Here is a 19,861-nt window from a genome sequence, read left to right on the forward strand (position 1 = left end):
CTTTCTCACACTGCATTGCACAACGGATGCTGCCGGCTCCCATTTTCTCTCAAAAGTTTCCCAAAACTCTCTCAAATGTGGCCATTTGTGGTTCTACTCAATAGATGTTCATTCTCTTGAGTAATCCATTTTGCTTTTTACTCTGAATCTGTCCGCTAAGTCTCATTTCTCCTCCTCCTCCATTACCCCTGATTGAAGCTGGGGACTCTCCGACCAAAGAAAGGCAGATTCTCTGTATGCACAAGAGGAAGAGGAGAATCTGTGAATAGTAAGGTTGTTGTTGTTTTTTTTCCATGGCTCATTTACAGTGTTTTTAATATTCCAGGAACTTAACATATGTTATTTCCAATGCTCCAACATAAACATGATAGAGATCGGTGAAAGAATATAGTTGTTGTTGTTTTTTTTTTTTTCTTTTTTAGTGCCTTCTTACCTTTGACTTCCTTTGGCTGGTTATACAGAGTGCAGAGATTTTAAAAATATAATACTGCTATAATTTAGCAGGAAATTTTTTGTTTCCTGTAGATATACCCGCCCCCCCCCCCCCCCGCCAATGTACATAGCACTTTCCAGATGGCACATGGATCCCATGGGAGGACAGAGAAACAGGAAAATGACCTGTAGAAATAATGAAAAAGGCCAGAGCTATTGGGAGCTCATCTGAATGGACTTCATAAAGACTGGATCGGTCCTGGCTTTCTCAGAATATGATTTACAGTGACTCAATCAGAAGAATAAAGAAATGCTTTATACATACTCTATACAAGTGTGATCTGCTAATAAACACATTTTTCTTCTAGTTATACCCCTCCCAAATGTCCTAGACATGACTAAGCAATTACATTCCACTTTTCAGATGAGAAAAAAACTGAGGCTAAGATGAGCCAGGTAATTTGCCCCAGGTCCCATAGCTAGAAAGTGGAGAAGCTAGGGCTTTAAACATAGGTGTGATGAACTTGAGAGCCTTTGCTTTCCTTACAATATCACCCTGCTTTGGGGGGATGAGGGCTAATTGAGAAGTGGCATTACAGGTGGATTGGGAAGGTGGACAGACTCCCCCAGAGGAGCTGAAACGGAAGGACATTCCAAAAAGAGGGAACAGCCTGAGTAAAAACAAAGGTAATCAGATATGGATATCTAGATCACATGTGGTAGAGGGAAAACAAGGCTAGAAATGTACATTGGAGCTGGAGGCCAAGGGCCTTGAATGCCAAGGGAAGAAGTTTTATTTGATTCTGCAGGCAAATTTCTTCCTTCCTTCCTTCCTTCCTTCCTTCCTTCCTTCCTTCCTTCCTTTCCTTCCCTCCCTCCTCCTTTCTTTCCTTCTTTTTCTTTCTTTCTTTCTTTCTTTCTTTCTTTCTTTCTTTCTTTCTTTCTTTCTTTCTTTCTCTTTCTTTCTTTCTCTCTCTCTCTCTCTTTCTTTCTTCTTTCTTTCTTTCTTTCTTTCTTTCTCTTTCTTTCTTTCTTTCTTTCTTTCCATTTATTTATTTTAGAGAGAGAGAGAGAGAGTGGGGGAAGGACAGAGGGAAAGAATCTTCAAGTAGACTCGCTGGCTGAGCATGGAGCCCTGATGCGGGGCTCAATCTCAGGACCCGTGAGATCACGACCTGATCTGAAACCAAGAGTCAGACGTTTAACCAACTGAACCACTCAGGCACCCCTACAGGCAAAGTTTTTGAACAAAGGAATAACATGAGCGTTGATAAAAGACAAAGCTTTAAATAATGATGGTCTAATAATAACAACAGTAATAGTAATAATAATTATTATTTTTCACTGGTGGAGGGATTTTCAACTTGAATAGTATTCAAAGATTTTAACTCAAAGGTATCTTTGGGGCATCTGGATGGCTCAGTCGATTAAGTGGTTAAGCGTCTGCCTCTGGCTCAAGTCATGATCCTGGAGTCCTGGGATGGAGCCCCATGTTGGGCTCCCTGCTCATCAGGGGAGTCTGCTTCTCCCTCCCCCTTCCCCCTGCTCCTTCTCTCTTTCTCTCTCTCAAATAAATAAAACCTTTTAAAAAAGGCATCTTTAAGTACACTTGGACTGACTTGGATCTGTATCCAAATTTAATAATATAGTTAAATATTATATACTTTTCGTTGTTGTTGTGTGGGTATGTAAGAATTTCAGCAACAGAGACACAGAAACCCAATCCACAAACCCAAGTGTTTGCTGTTTGAGTGGGTGTATCCCTAGACTGGAAATGGAAGCACAGAGCTTTATATTTGAAGACATAGCCGTTGTGATTATGCAGCTGTATTAACCAAGAAAGCATAAGAGAGGAAACAGGATAAATATCCATTACAAGGGAACTGGTTAAATAAACTATGGTACATCCATGCAAGGGCAAACGATCCAGATATTTAGAAAGTGATATATAGCTGTATGCATTGATATGCAAAAATGGCCACTATCCAATAATAAGAGCATTTTAGAAAAATATATAGAATATGAGAGCACTTGCATTAACAAGAGGATATGTTGGTTGAACCACGTGAAATTGTTGATATTCAGCAATTTCTAACCTATAAGAATGGCAATTTCAAATGGTTTAACTTATTACATAATATGCTTGAAAATTTCCAAAAAGTTTACATACTAAACTCTTCCTGGTGGTTACTTTATAATAGTATTAGTGAGTTGAAGGGAGGCGTATGAATTTTTATTTTCACCACATAACCTTCTTTTCTGATTTATTATAAAACTGCTCAACTAAACCATTTCCGTTTCTCTGATTCCACACTTACCGTGTCAGTTCTGGATGTAATTTTACCTACACAGAGAGAAAACTGACCATGATTATCTTGTGCTCTACACAGGTATATTTCTCACTGTAAAAAATATAAAGGGAATATATTTTTTAAAAGATTTTGAATCATGAAAACCAAATAGCCATTCACTTTATTTATTTACTCACTTAACAGTTTTGAGGCCTTTTATTATTTTTTACACTTATCATGCCATGAATTCATAGGGAATGGGTTCCAGCAGCTCATCCTCCTTTCCATCGGTTCTCACAGTGTGCTTCTCTGGATGGAGCAGTCCAGCACTTCAGCTGTACTGAAGTACCTTTCTCTTTGGCTTCCTTCTTTTCCTGATCACACACTTCAGGAAGCCATCTTGGCTCTTTGAGTGATAATACGCTCAATATTATCAACATTAATTCTCTTGGCAAGAATCTTGCCTTTACCTTGTTTGTTCACAACGATGTTACAGCATGCTGGGTAACACTGTAGACTCTTCAAGTCTTGCCATGGTAACATTTGTAGGGCATTCCTTTTTGAACAGTGCCACTTCCCTGATGTCTACAATATCACCTTTCTTATAGACTGGCATGTATGTGGCCAAAGGAACCACTCCGTGTTTTCTAAAAAGGCCTAGAGGGCATAGACTGGGTGCCTCTCCTCTTTCCCTTTGTGTTGGTCATTTTGGTGAATTACTGGAAGATGGCCGTTCAGCCGAAAGGGAGCCATTCACTTTAATTACATTTCTTTTTGTCAACCCGTGGTTCAGTGCTATTAATGGGCAGAGGCAGTGGAAGTTACCAAGTACAGTGAGTCAGAAAGGAAAATTCCTGGTGCTCATTAGAGCTTCAACTAAATCAATGTGTTATAATTTTACTATAATTCTCCTCTTATTCCATCTCTATTGAGGTGACTCACAAGCTATAAAGGTTCTTCTCCAATTATTTCAGGTTGGCTTTTGTTAGCAATGAAAGAAACCACCTTTAATTAAAAAAATTAACTTGATTGAGCTATAGCTTACATATAATAAAATTCACCAGTTTAAAATGTATAGTTTGTTGAGTTTTGATAAATGCATAGTCATGTAAGTACCACTACAGTCAAAATATAGAACATTTTCATTTCTCTAAAAAGTTCCCTTGTGCCTTCTTGCAGTTAATCCCCTTCCCTGTTTTTCAGCCTGGGAGACTGATCTATTCTCTGTCGCCGTAGCTTTCTCTTTTCTAGAATTTCAGATAAATGCAATCAACTAAGAGGTATCCTTTTGTGTCTGATTTCTTCCATTTATCGTGATACTTTTGAGTTTCACCTGTGCTGTGCAGAGCAACAGTTATTCCTTTTTATTGCTGTGTAGTAGTCCACTGATTTATAAATCACAACCTGCTTCTTCATCGACATTGTGATGGACATTTGGATTGTTTACAGTTTTTGCCTATTATGAGGAGAGCTGTTATGAACATTCATATGTAAGTGTTTGTGTGCACATATGTTTTCATTTTCTTCAAGTAAATACCTACCAGTGGGGTTGCTGGATTAAATTGTAAGTGTATTGTTAACTCCCAACACTTTCCAAAATGGCAACCTGTATCGTTTTGCATTAGTGAGATCAATGGTGAGAATTTCAGTTGGCCCATGTCCTCACAAACACTTGATGTTGTCAAATTTAAAAATTTTAGCCAATCTAGGAGGTGTGTAGGGATATCTCATTGTGGGTTTAATTTGTGTTTTCCTAATGACTAATGCAGTTGTTCATCTTTTCAGGTACTTATTTTATTTACCTACTTTGATGAAGTTTTATTTAAAATCTTTTGCTCATTTAAAAAATTGGATTGTCTGAATACCAATCCTTTGCCAGAATATGTTCAGTAATTTTCCCCCCAATCTGTGGTTTGTCTTTTCATTTTCTTAATGATTTCTTTCCAAGAACAAAAGTTTTAAGTATTTAAAAAAGGTTTTATTTGAGAGAGCGAGTGTGCGCGCAAACAAGAGGGGGGTGGGGGAGGGGCAAAGGGATAAAATCTTTAAAACAATTAAAAAAATAAAATTGCATCCCATAGTACTCTCTATGCCTTTTCTGTTTTTCCCCCCCTCACAGCACTCATGTAACATCCTAGATATTTTGATAGTTCTTGTTTGCCTCCCCTCACTAGAAATAAGCTCACAAAGGGAATAAATCTTAAAATATTTTGTGTGGTGCCATTTCCCAGTGCCTGCGGTAGTGCTTGGCACATAGCAGGTGCTCAGTAAATACTTACTCAATGAATCGATGAGTATTCCCACCACCAAATCTTTAAATCTGTACCGTCTTTGATTGCCCTCCTGTTAGAGCTTTTCTCTATCCAAGTGCAGCCCTTCCTCTTGTGCCCCTCATCCCCTCCTTCTCCCCCTTCTTACTGACTTCATTTGTGCTGCTATTCCTTCTCTCTCCTTCACCTTCAATCACTCTGTCCCCCCAGTGGACTATCTCCTATCTCAGAAAAAAATTCTCCTTTGTTACCACATCCTCTGCAAGTTGTACCTCCATTTCTCTGTTCCGCTTCATGGCTAAGCTTCTCAAGCAGGTTGTCTGCATTCTCTCTCCCTCCACCCCCCGAAGCCTCATCTCCGACCACTCTCCCCTTCGCTCTCTATGCCCTGAGCACATGGACGTCCTTTCCGCTCCTCTGCCTTCAGTACTTCACCGGGCTTTCTATCTCATCCTTAACTCAAAGCTTTTCACAGGGCCTTTCCTGCTCACCATGTCCCAAGTACTTTCTATCTTGTGACCTGTTTATTTTCTTTATGATGCTTATAATGTAATTATCTTGTGCACAGATTTATGTATGGTCTGTCTCCCACTAAAATGTTAGCGCCATGAGAGCAAGTATCTTGCTCTTGTTCACAGCTGCATCTTTAGAGTCTAGTGGTGCCTGGAACAGAGTAAAGGTTCAATAAATGTTGAGGTAATGAGTGAGTCAGCTTCCAGTGACCAGATAGAGGACTTAAATCTAACAGACATGTGCAACTAGATGCATTTGTGGTACTGCTCCTGGAAGCACTATTTCATATACTGAGAAAATGGCGTGGGCTGGGGAGAAATGTCTACCAACAGGGGATCTGCTAAGTAAATTATAGTACATTTACACAATGGCATACTATGCAGCCATACTACATGGTGATGTAAATTTATATTTGTTGAAATGACAAATTATCTAGGATATTATGTAAAGCAACAAATAAACAACCGCAGAGAACAACTTACTGAATGGAGTACACAGTCCACTTCTGGGGTATAAAATTATAGTCACATATCTAACATGTATCTTTGTAAAGCTAAATATGTAGGAATTATTTATCAAATATTAGCAGTTTTATCTAGGGGGTAGGATTTCAAGTAATACATGTTTTCTTTACTTTTTGTATTTTTTAAGTATTTTATGGTCAACATGTAAGCATTTTATTTCACCGGTTACATATAAATTTTCTGACTCATTCATTCATTCAACACTAATGAACTTCCTCTCAGTTTTAGGCATCTCTAGACCCTAGAGAATGCAATCACATTTCTTTCTTTAAAAAAAAAAAGATGTATTTATGAGAGAAAGAGAGAGAGAGTGTGTGCGTGCATGAGCGGGGGAGGGGGAGAGGGAGAGGGAAAGAGAGAATCTCAAGCAGACTCCCCTCTGAGCAGAGCCCCACGCAGGGCTCAATCTTATGACCCTGAGATTATGACCTGAGCTGAAACCAAGAATCAGTTGCTCAGCTGACTGAGCCACCCAGGTGCCCCAATCACAGTTTTTTCTTATGTGTTGTATGCAATCTTATTTTAGGACTGTTTAAAGCGGAAACCACCATCTGCTTCTGACTTGGAGAGAATGACTTGAGGAAATAAGATAGTTTGTGTTTGTATGGTATGTCAGAATATCTGGCACTCGGGGGATGGCGCTTTGAATACTAACTACCTCCCTTCTCCTCTTGAGAGAGCCATTTTTGCTGTACCTACAGCTAAATAACACTGTATCACAGGCAGGAGGGAGGGTCTATTATCACAAACGATCACTCTTGACACTTCTGCCTCTTTGCATCAGGTGCTGTTTGAAAGCTGAGGCCAGTCGATGTTGAGTGAGTATGAGTAAACTTGACTTTATCAGCTTTCTGAATACACTGTCATAATAGATGTCATTTTCCAGTGAGGAACCCTAGAGATCACAGGAAGTACAGGATTTAGAATAATGGACCCCATTCCAAGTGCTAATGTCTCCTCTATGCTGATGCAGCACTTCTCAAAGACGTTCTGCAGGAGAGTGAATTGGAACAGGGGTGGTGTCTGGTGACGTGGTAGCCCTGTGCAGTTACTGAAGTCATAAAATGTCTTTGAAGTCTTCTATATTATTTAAAAAATTTGAATTTTGCATTCTATTTCACAATGTTTTTTTATGTATTTTAAAAACAGTGTGTCTTTAATGAAAAACACTTTTTTATTTTAAGCAAAATCGATGCTTGGGGAGAGTAGATCCTTTTACGTGTAGCTCTGTATTCTCCCCTGTATACTCCAGGTTCCTGGGAACCCCCACTGGAAAAGTGCAGGCTCCACTATCATTGTTTTTACCCACACTTATATAAGGACACTACTCTTGTACTTAGCTTTCCAATAGCTTGAAATTACAGTGCAGAGCAGCGGCCTCAAACTATAGTACTGATAGAGGAGAGAGGGAGCTGTAGTAGGATTCCTGCTGCAATTGATAGAAATTTCCTTGAGCTACCGAAGTTAAATGGAAAGGGGGGAAAAAACCTAGAGACAGATTTCATAATAAGGATATGGGGGAGTTGCCAAGCCTGGGGAACAGGAGTCAGAAAGCTGTCTGGATTCAGCCTCTGCACATTACCATCTCTCTCCATGGGTCAGCTCCCCATGATCCCTTGTGCACACTGGGAGAAATACAGCTACCTGCAGCTCCGAATTTATAGGTAGTGCTTGCAGACATCTGGGAGATGGAAGCCCCATCTCTTGGTCCCACATTCCATGGGATACTATGGTTGCTCTATCAGCTCCGTCCAGAAAGGGGCATTTGGAGAACGAGTATGACATCCTGGGGCCCATCCCTGCCATGACCTCTTGCCTAGAGAGCCGGTAAACTGGGCACAATCAGTGGCAAAGGGCTTCCGGCTCCTAGTGGAATGAAGTTCTAAGTGAGACTAGCAGAGATAGCTAGGGACCAATGGAAGGCTCTCTCTCTACGCTGCTCTGAAGTAAATGATTATAGATGCCCACGGTTTGTGCAAATATCTGTAGTTATGAGTGATCTATTAAACTACAAACTTTCAATTTCTTTTCTAAAACATGTTTTTGAAATTTTATTTCTTGAAGTAATCTCTACACCCCGTGTTGGGCTTGAACTCATGACCCCAAGACCAAGAGTCACATGTTCTTCTGACTGAGCCAGCCAGGCACCCCTACAAGCTTTTCAATTTCTTAGTAAAGATCATACTCTTGACTTTCTGTATTATCCCTCCTGAATATTTCATGCAAATTTTAAAAATGTAGATGCACATTAGGGCCTGTTAAACAAAATTAAGGCAAGTCCTAATGAGAGCTCCTAGGGAATTCTGGAGGACCAACTTAAAAAGGCCTGGTATCAGAGCACCTGCGTGGCTCAGTCGGTGAAGCGGCCGACTCTTATTTCGGCTCAGGTCATGATCTCAGGGTCCTGGGACAGAGGCTTGCATTGGGCTCCACGCTCAGTGGGGAGTCTGCTTGAGATTTTCTCTCTCCCTCTGTCCCTCCCTGACACTTGCGTGTGCTCTCTAAAATAAATAAATAAATAAATAAATAAATCTTAAAAAAAGTACCTGATATCATACACGAAGAGGGGACTGTATCAGACAGCAACACTCCTGCTTTGCTGTATAGTGTCTCAGTAGCTGCTTCGTCTATCACTCTGCATCAGCACATAAGCAGATGAACAAAGAGGAACACACATTAAAAGACATGGTCTTCCTCTTTAAACCCCTTCAGTGGTTCCAAATTCCTTTATATGGCACATTAAACCCTTCCCAGCATCACCTCCAGACTCCTTCACATACCCACCCACCCCCTTACTAGTTGTTTTCAAACATTAAGTCACGGTCTATTAGTGGGGTTCTGAAATCAGTTTAGTGGGTTCCACCAGCACTTTCAAAGAGTGGAGGATAATAAAATAGAGAACATGTGGGGCACTCAGCAACATTTCACAAAATCTCAGCTCCTGGTACAGACGTGTGCATCTGCGTGTGCACGTGTATACCAGGTCATGCGGGGAGACTGGATTTCTTTCTGTAGGTTATGAGCCAGATGCTACAGCCACAGCCTCGGGGGGGGGCCTCACCAATCTTACCGCTAGCTCTTACATAACTGCATGCCTTTGCACACGCACAGTATTTCTACTTGTATACCTGGCGGACAGTGATTTTCGGTTGGGTTGTCAGAGTTTAGCATAACCAACTAGTAAGAGCTTACCAAACATTTGTTACTGGAGCTTTAAGCTCAACGAGCTGCTATTTAGCTTTTAAAAACATCTGAAACCTGAAAAGGAGTCTCTTCCAACAAAAGTTTAAAATGTGTTCTGCTAAAACCTCTTATTTAATTATAAGTTACTTCACTCATTGTAATTATATTCATTTTATATTAAGTGAAAAGAAAAATAGCTATGACAATAATTCATTTCCAAGAAAGCAGTCTGAGATGGCTGTTTTTATTACTTTTATTTGCTACCAATATTTTTATTGTAAGAAATACAAAAGGTATGACAAATATACAAACCATTCTCTTTTTGCTTCAATTTAGCTTGTGCATATGTGAAAACAATGAACTGGACAGTGAAGTTTCAACACTAATTCTTAAAAAACAATGAATTCCATTATCTGACAATAAATACCTAAATTTGCATTCTAGCACCCAGAAAGACATCCAGTTTCCAAAAGATTTGTGATCTGCAACCCTTTGAATTCTCTGACACGTTACCTTTGCCATTGCAACAGAGTCAGCATCGGCAGTTGTCGCTCTCCAAGTAAGTCCTAGAATAAGGCGCATGCTAGAATGACTGCCCCTGACCTCGGGCAGTCCAGGTCATAAAGCATCTTTGACTTGAGCTACTTTTCAAAACAGATTGCTAGTGATGGGGGATTTAAGGTAAGTTTTCGTAGTTCTTGGATTATATATCTTACATGATACAAACAATCTACTTTCCTATTTTCCTCTTCAGGTGAGAAGAGTCTAGATAAACTGACCTGTATTTTCATCTACCTAAAGGGAAAGAAGCAAGATCATTTAGCTCAGGGTGCTATGAAGGGGGTAACATTACAGATAAGCTTTATTTCTTTTCTTTTTTTTTTCTTTTTTTGCCCCAGGAGAGCTTTCTGTATGGAGGGATGGTCGCCAGAGTGAGAGAACCCTTCCCATTCTGCTCCTGTCTACACCCATAGCCATTTTTCTTTGGGGGCTAAATGATCCGGTACATGGGAAGGTCTCTGCTTTCAGAGAGCTGCACCGCACCCACATTTGGGGAGAGCACACAGTTTCTGTCCTCTGTGAGAAAGGATACCCAGGTGAACCTGACAGGCCAGTGTGGTAACTCTCAACCTTGTGTACGGAGAAAAGAGCAGAAGCACTCTCTGCTACCAAGCCATCTGCCAACATTCTTGTAAGACTGTGTTCCAGGCAGTGAATTTCCACACTGCTTCTTTTACCTGCTCAAACCCAAGCACCAAAACAGCATTCTGTAGCGATATGAGCAAACGGAATGAGAGTAATTTTGCACCTTTAAGGAACATGCACCCTTATAAGTCTGTACCCTGATATTAAAATAGAAGAATGAGTTTCAAGTATGAAGAAATACAGTAAAACTATGGCCTGTAGATGGATAGAAAACAGCAGCCTGGAATGTGGTGTATAGACTTGTTTAGTTTCTCCTTTTGTACCACAGCCAAAATTGAATGCTCTGTAGGATGACTTGGTTTTAAAATCAAGATGCACACGAACGTGCTGGAGGGCATCTGTGATCAGCGCCGTGAGCACACTCTGTGCCCAGCCAAAGGTCAAGTAAAAGTGGTGGCCAAGCCCGAGCAGGCACACCCGTGATGCCTAACGCATCCCTCTCTTCGTGTCCCTGATGCCCAAAGAGCGGCAGAAGAGGATAAAGAGCACCATGCAGACAGGCCGGGATGGGGGCAGGGAGCACTTCAGCGGGAGGGAGGAAGGATGCTGGGGGGATGGGAGGACGTTGGTTCACACAGCCTAGATTAGTATCTGACATGCCCATGCACCATCTCTACATCTCCAGAACCGTGATTTCAAACACAGAAACCAACAAGTCAAATATCCAAAATACATTTTTTTCTACGTTTAACACATTTTCTATTATAAAAGTTCCAAAAAAAAAAAAAAAAAAAGCTTACTGGGTAGGACAGCCTTGCTGAAAACCTAGAATAAAGTTTTAACTAAGCCCTATGGGAATGCAGAAACACTACACTAATACATTTTACAGTGAAAACATGCATTTACACATCTCTGACATGATAATCCTGTAAAACCTTCTAGCTCTCATTTGCACTCTACGGGAACCGATATTGTGCTTTTCTTAACACATACTGCTCTTCTATACCAAACACTTGCCAATTAACCTTCAGATCCAAACCTAAAATACCAGAAATGCCACAAGCTTCTGAGGTGTTGGGGACTGTTGGTTGTTAACATCCACTGTTGACTACTGTACATGCAATCCTTGTGTTTATTACCAGACTGAATTGCTTCTGTACAGAACCAAGTTGCTTGAAGCACGGAAACCTGAATTTCTCCATCTGACACATTCTGGAAGCCCCAAGGCACAAGCTGACAGTTTGCTTCTACAGAAAACTCTCACACTGTTCTCCTTGCAACGGTTACTACCTGTTCCCACTACTGCACAGGACACCTATGAAGGCACGAGATCGAGATCGCAGGGAGGAAGCTTCGTCTCAAGGCCAGATAGGAGGCGGCACCACCCAGGCACCTGTCTCTGCCTGGCGCCTGCACGGACAGCTGTCTGGCAGAGTTCCTAAATTAAGGCAGTATCTGATGCTTTTCTATCTGATTTTAAATTTTTGTTGTATTTTCACGCTATACTATATGCATACTTGACAGAAGAACTACAAAGTCCTTTGCTTTAATTCCTTTACACAATGATAAAACACCTAGACACAAAAATACTACACCTACAGACTTAAATTCTACCCATCATGTTAAAATAAATGTGGCTTATTTGGGGGCTTAGTCTAATTTTAATTTACTTAGCTCCATCAAGACCATGATAATGAACATTAAATGCAAATCCTAATGCCATCTCCTTTCAGTTGTACTTTCATAGGCCTAGTGTGATTCAGAAATAAATAACATACATGAATAATAATAGAAATAATTTATGCAAGTGTAGAACAACTTGAAATAGAAATTCCCCACCTTGTTAAGTGCTGTTGCTAGGAGTAGTTGCTGCCATTTATCCCATGTACTAACTAATATATTTACTACTGGTCATAGTAAAACACACGAATACAAAGTAAGTGAGGAACTGTGATAATCACGTGTACGTTATTGCAAACACAGGACCAAAATGAGAAGCTATACAATGTACTTCGGGGTTCGGTTCAAGAAATGTATCACCGCTGGGGTCTATTCTCATTATTTGGAGACTTCAAGGTTAAATTAGGAGTTGCTGGTGATCACAGAAGTATTGCTAGCTAATACATATTATTGCATTTCAAAAAACTTAAGATTAGAAACTTTCAAGTTAAGGGTACAATGGGTATCTTCAGGACTGTAACCTAAGCATGTCAACAGAATTTGGCCGGAAACCAGAGTGTCAGAAATTAAATAACTGTGTGTGGCTCTATGCTTGCTCATTAGTGCTACAGTCATAGTTCTTTATTGCAATATGTACAGTCATGTGCCCCCTTTCTAAGGAAACCTATATTTGACAATCCAAACTCCCAAAGCAGAGAAGGAGTTGATTATTTGCTTGATGAAACAATTCACACAAAAGGTCCTCCAAACAGGAAAATCCTCTACTACGTGAGATAATTGGCTTACATACCTTTACTGGATAAAGAAAAAAAGAGAAAGAAGAAATTAGAAACTAGAGAGTTAGGAGCTTTTGCCTAAGGAAGAAAATAAACAAATTTTCAAAACAAAACTTCTCCACACATCTTTTGCCATCATATATGTAGAATGATAGAAAATAAAAAAATAAAAAATCTTTCTTGTAATTATACATCTTCTCTTAAAAAAAAAAAGCTGAGCTTAGAGCTTGAGAGATGCTTGGTAGACGCTTCATAAAGAATAGCATCTCTTTATACCCGAACTTTCAAAGAATTGTGTTGTACTTATTTATGCACAGAAGACACCCGTTTGCTTCTAGGAACAATTTACCTCCCAGGATCGCAGAACAGATGCCTCTGAGACAGCAGCAGGGCACATGGACCTCGGACAATCTCCAGCCGGGTCTGTACTACGTTTCAGGCACTAACAGGTGAGCGGCGGGCGGGTCCCAGCCAGCTCCGCCCACTGCCGCTCTACTGCCAAAGGGGGGGGAGGGTGACGGCGCAGCGCACCCAGAAGGTTTTCAGGTGGCCGTCAAGTGTCGACCACGAGCAAATAGAGTTCAGACTGGCCCAAGTGATAACAAACTCGAGGTTTGAATTCGGCCTTCCATTTAGGGACTTAAATTGGAACCTACTTCGGTGGGGTTTTAAGCAGAGGGACGGGGCCGACGAGTTCCCAGAGAGCTCTGGCCAGCCCCTAGCGCGTGCGGTGTTTTGATTCAGAAAGGAGTTCGTGAGACGTGCCTGCCCGCTACTCTGCAGGAAAGTTAAGCAGGCACTATCGAGTTTCTCCCACTCAGAAGGAATAAACTGCCTTCTGTTATGCCGTGCTAAGGAAACTCTGAAAAGTACTACAACTGCCTTCCTCCTTAATTTCTGTAACACTTACTGAGGAAAAGGGCTTCTAAAATTAACTAAAATCACCTGGGGAATGATCAGTCTCTGAGCAGACCTAGGAATTAAAACATAGGAGTGTATGGAGATATATACGGAGATACATAGGAAAAATTAAATAGATGGAGAGATTAAAGATTTATGTAAATATACTCCTATGTTGTTATGCTCACATGCTTGGACAGGATTTTTAAAAATTAGCTTTTCTTGTGAATTTACACTTGTGATTACACAGATGTAAAAAATTACCAGGTCTTTTAGTATATAAGGGCACTGTTTCAGCATAGCAATTCTTCTGGAAAAAATAGTTTTGTCTACTTAAATACCAATGTTACTTATTTTATTCATCTGATTTTTACATGAGGATTTAAAATTTTAATCAATGTCTAAAGACCATCATGGTAAGAAATGTGAAAACAGCAGATGGGGGTATAAGTATTTTGGCCGAGGCCACTGGAGGAGTTTTACACTCCTAACAAAACCATCCTGGTCACAGATGAATGTTGCCTTTTAATAGTTAGCCTGTCCATTTTTGTAACTTCTGCACCTAGAACAGTGAGGTAATTAGGTACCTCAAAGAAATGCTTCTTGAAAAATAAGAGGTCTTGGCTCTCTTTATGCACTTAAATAATCAAAATGGGTGTATTATCCATTCTCAAGAATGACTTACTCACAGACAACTGTTCAGAACCTAGTGAACAACTAAGATATCGAGGTTACAGAATGTTACAAAGACTCTTAATCATCCTGACAAACTAGTGCTAAGCAAGAGTAAAATATGTGCAGAAAAATAAAGTTAGAACGAAGTCTTGAGAAGTACCTCTACAGCCTTGCTCCGATTTTCTCCCCCCACCCCCCCCACCTCCCGAAAGTGCCACCTTGTGGAATATACTGGAATGAAACAAGAAAGCCCATGTCTTAGGACACTGTGAAATTTAAAACAGACATCTACAAGAAAAATCGTTTCCCTTTCCTACCATATAACCTTCAGATTGCTGTAATAGTATTTAAGTAGATGCTTGAAAAAAAGCCTGTATTAATTTTCAAGAGGCTCTTGTTCTTCTTCTTGAAGGCCAGAGCACCAGTATCAAGGAAACATAAATAGGTCGATGGAAGTTCATGCATTTATCTAAACTCCCTGGGAATGCTAAGAAATAGAAAACATTTTGAAAAGCTGATTCATACTTCATTAAAACAAACAACTAATTGAGAAAAAAAAAGCACATTTAAAAATCAGACCCCTCCTCTTTTACATTTCTATTGTATACAAACATCAGAAGATAGAAAAGGCCAAAGGAATATTTTAGTTTTGTGAAAAAGTACAAGTTCGAAATGCTTGAGATATAGGTATGTAACACAACTAGGTTGAAAACGGCATTGGTAAGAAATGAAAATGCTATTTTCTTGTGCTTTTGAGGAAAACACCACTGTTAATTATCTGGGGGCTCACGTTGCTTGATAGGCTTTTGGTAGCCTCAAGAAGTTTCTCCACGGCGGGGAAGGAGCACGTAGCTATGTTTCTAATCATACATCTGAATGTATTGGATGCACATGATTTGGGCTTCACAGTTTTTCAAAAAATCCTGGTGGCAGGGGAAATATGTGCCTTTTTAAAATTTAATATATATATATATTCTACAGGGAACATTCTCAGGCTTGTATAATGAGTATAGCTTCTTGTAGCTGCTTTCTCCCATGAAGTGAGAAAGTAGTACAGGTGGTTTAGTTTGTTCAGGCGGACATTTGAAATGGCAACTACTTGGAACAGCTTTTCCATAAAACATGTTTTTGAATGTATCAACTTCATAGTTGCCAGGTGACTTTAATATAAATTCTTACAATATATTTGTTAATATATATCCTTCAAAATATATCTAACTTTGAAACTATCCTTCTTTGAATACTTTTTCTCCTGAATTTCCTCTATCCATTGTCCACTGTATTAGGACTTTTAAAGATTTAGAAATCAGATAAAATAAAGACACTGTTTTCATGTGTCACAATGTAAAACATGCATTCTTCTGAATTCTAGCAACACCTAAGAATTTATAATGCCTCAACATTTTCTTTCCAAGGTAAATATCCTATAGTTTCTGTACTAACACAATTAAGTAATTACAGTGGCTTATTAACTTTTAATATCACTCTTTCTTAGGCCCAACGATGCAACGAAAGCCTGATTTTGGAAAATGTGAGACACTCTCTCGTGTGCTTATCATAAAAATAGTCCAGTTGTCATTTAAAAGAAGCAATTCTTTGAAGAAAAGAATTTTAATATGTTTATATTAGAAGCTTACATGATTTTAATTTCCATAAAGGAATGAAGATTGCCATTACTGACTTTAATAGGTGCCACTTTTAAGAGAAGCAGCTGTAGTTAAAAGCTCAATTTTAATACATAATTTAAGGTTCAAAATATTTGGTACTATTTAGGTTTTTTTCCATCAAGATGGATAGTACCACATTCTGTAGTCAAACGATAAAATCTTTAGTAAGGGGTACAAATTTTCTTTAAGATATCCTGTGCATTCTGAAATTTTCATTTTTTACTTAAAATTGAAAGGCTGAGATTCTGTTCTTAAGTAAATATTTTGAACTATTCTTAGTAAGACACCTTGGGCTAAATGAAAAGTGTGCCATTCCTACTGTGTGATTCCTGAGAGAAAATCATGAGAATACAGAGGGATGAAATGGCTCGGAGCTCCTGTCCAAAACAGGTTCTTGGGTTTTGTGCTTCTTGGGTTCCTATCCACTTTAAAGGAGAGACAAAGTGGGAGGCGCCAATGCACGGGGTTCTTAAAAGCTCTTGGAAATTGTGTTTTTCAGGTCGTAAGATTAGGGCCTTATTACCTTTGCCACATGATAGCTTATGATGCTGAAATGGACAGGTTTCTCTTTTATTCTTAAATGGGATTGTTACAACTCCACCCTGCACAACAGTTCCCACGATGCCTGGGCCACTAGGACAACTGTCATATAGAAACTATCAGGCCCATGCCAGCACCAGTCCTCGGTATGAAATTCAAATGTGATTTTCAATCTGACACCAGATTTTTACTGCTATAAGCTGCTTCAGTATAACCCTGGGGCAATATGACCTTTTCAGCTAACCATGGCTTCACTTTTGGCAAAGACGTTTGAAACCATACGTCACAGAAGAAAAAGCTGTGTTCAGTAAATTCCTGTGCTGCTGTGTGCTTCCAAGTGCCCTCATGGCAAGGGTGGTTGTGTGGGATCTGGATTTCAGAACTGGTGAGCCTGGATATAAAAGACATAAAACAAGAGGGTAATCACTCAACCACACTAACTCCAGATGGAGAGCTGGGCTAGACTCTTTAAGTTCAGAGAGGCCGAGGTGCCCCCTCCTTCTGCCTCTCCGAGGATAATCTGCCAAGTATCCAATGCTGAAATGTTTGGGCTTTAAGTTTTCTTCATAAACACTACCGAGAAATGAACCAAAAGTATATGCTAGAAATAAAGTGGAGCTCTCTACTTGTTTAAAATTCTCAAGAATGCTGAAAAATTCCAGTTTAGAACAGCTGCATTTTTCTTGAGAATACTTATGAAAAACTTAAAAAAGCAGAAACTCAAGGTATGTCCACTCTAACCATGGATACTAACCAAAAAACACATGACGAATCAGTGCAGGGAGTTTAAAAGTCAATTTCTAGGTCCCAGCAAAAACGTCTTTGTATTTTGACCCCCAATCAAAGGAAAGGCAGAACTCACTGTTCCAGGGGAGACATTGTCCCGAATGCTCTGGATTCATTATATCTCAAGCATTTATGGTAATGACCAAACATAGTCAATGTTGTCAACAATGAAGAAAGTGTAAAACATTCTTACGGCCCATCTTCTCATTCATATCTGGCTTTAGACAAATCTTTCTGCTCTTCAAGTTACTGAGTTAGAAAAATGTTAAACAACGCATGTATTAAAAAAGAGTAATTCCCACCCCAAAAAGCTTTCAAGGAGAAAAGTCTCCTAATTTTTCTCCCGTTCAAGATGGTAGTATAGAAATATTGAGCTGTGAAGAATTCAGGAAGGCTTGACAATATATAAACATCATCTGGAACATTTTCTACTGAGGGAAGCAATGTTCATTCTCTGAAAACCCTAACTCTAAACATGGTCTAACTGTTGCACGCACGCAAAACATGAGTCAGAAAGCAAAGACAGCTAACCCTCCAAAAAGATACTTAATCTCTGTGTCTTCAAGCACCAACCACATATAAGGCAGAGATGACACTGGAATATAAAGAACAGTAGAGAAAACGGCAAGAGAAAAAAAAAACCAACGCTGTTCACAATGCCCAGGTCAGGCTGGCTCTGCAGAGAACAGGAGTATGCACAAGGCACTGGAAACAAGCACAGCCTGGGGGATGAGAAAAGATGGTTTTATAGAGTAAATATATATTTCTAAAAAATAGTGAAAGACATTCCCTCTGATTCTACACTGACCATATATTCTAAAAAATCGTAAAACACTAAGTAACAGTTTAAAGCAATCTATGTGCTGGTGATAGAGAAGAACCAGTCCTCTACTCACTGCCTAGGTAACAACAACAAATACCAGGTAGGAAGATCGCGTGTGAGCGAGAACATACCGGCAAGGGGGGGGTGCTGTTAGGATCACGAAATGGGAGCTGTAAGCCACAATCTGAATCTATTTTCAAAAGATTCATTGAAAGAAAGCAAGCAGGGGGTGCACGGGAAAAGCTGAAGCAATCTGTTATTAGTCATGTAATAGTAATATATGTTAGAGGCCCTGGGGGATAGATAAGATGGATACTTTGCAAACAAAGCAGTGCATGGTAGAAAAAGTACAGTGTAATAGTGAAAACTTAAATGGTATTCATGTCTCTGGTCAGAGAGAACGACTCTCCAAACCAAAACAGGAAACAGTTTCTGACAAATTCCTAAAATCAAAAAACAAAATAAAGTAACAACAAAACCCAAGAAGGAAAGAGATTTCAAATCAGGAAATAAAGGCTTTCTCTAGTTTTTTTTTTTTTTTTTTTTGACAATTTTACCTATTTGAGGTACACTCTCTAAATCCATAGCAAGTAAGAAAAAGCTTATAGGTATTTTTTCAAAAGAAACAATAAATCATATAATACAGGTTAAAATGGGCTTATATTGAGTAAATTCAGCTTTTTGAAGAGTAAATAGAATGTACACTTTAAAAAACAGGTCTCTTAAAAGATAGTAGCATTTTTTTTCTTTTGTTGTGTGTAGAAAACCTCATCTAGATAGTGAACCTTTTACTACTAGCAAATTTACTGCTTTTGGCCATGAAATTCTGAGGATATAGGCTCAACTTTCTAATTTGAGAAGCCCATTCTGGTAAATCACCTTTAGTCAACAGACACCTGTTATTTATAGGTCACTTTGAGTCTTTAAAATTCAATCATTCTCGTTGTTTACAGAAAGTAACACTTTAAGAGAACAAGAATCTCTCTCTCTCTCTCTCACACACACACACACACACACACCCACACACACACAGACACGCACACAGACTCTCACTTAAAAGTACCGAATCAGGCTTGGGCAGCTGCAGGGAGATTACATCATAACTCAGCTGTGCCTGGATTGCTCACTTCACACTGGCAGCATTCAAGGTTAGAAAAATGAAACGGCAGCACGATTGGTCAGCAGCTTCTCTTCTTCTGGAAGTATTCCAGGTTCTTGAAACAAACAAACAGACAAACAAACAAACGAATAAACATAAAGCTGCAATCATTCTTGCATTGATCTCCAAACAGTCAACTAGGCGGTTTCCATGGAGAAGCAGAGCCCGTCCAGAAGACGGCAACTAGGTCCCCAGCCAGTGATCTTCAGCAGCTCTGCTGGGGCTCACTCAGGGTGGGGGGCCATCAGCCCCCAGGGGTGTTCTCCGGGAGATCAGCTCAAGGCGGCGGCTGGGACCTCAGGCTGTATTCATCTCCGAGCTGTTCTGGCTGGGCGGCAGATGGGCATCCAGATTCTCCTTGCACCTCTCCAGGTCATGGAAGTACGGGTGAGACAGAGCACTGTAGGCAGATATTCTTTTGGCTGGATTAAATGTTAAGCACTTCTGTGATAAAGAAAAAATAATCGATTGACGTAAAACATGGCCATTTAAATAG

General features: G+C 39.7%; 1 protein-coding gene across 4 annotated transcripts in view; it reads right to left on the bottom strand.

The window, feature by feature from the left end:
• Positions 1-9,448: 9,448 nt before the first annotated feature.
• The window catches only part of CDK6 (cyclin dependent kinase 6), a 240,845-nt gene continuing 230,432 nt past the window's right edge, over positions 9,449-19,861 (bottom strand). For all 4 annotated transcript variants that reach the window (XM_026505623.4, XM_048212848.2, XM_026505613.4 and 1 more), the window contains exon 8: positions 9,449-19,809. In XM_026505623.4, coding sequence (XP_026361408.1) covers positions 19,663-19,809 — 147 coding nt within the window. In that variant the 3' untranslated portion in view covers positions 9,449-19,662. The remainder of the gene's footprint in view (positions 19,810-19,861) is intronic.

This window comes from Ursus arctos, unplaced genomic scaffold, assembly GCF_023065955.2.
Source record: "Ursus arctos isolate Adak ecotype North America unplaced genomic scaffold, UrsArc2.0 scaffold_3, whole genome shotgun sequence".
NCBI lineage: Eukaryota > Metazoa > Chordata > Mammalia > Carnivora > Ursidae > Ursus > Ursus arctos.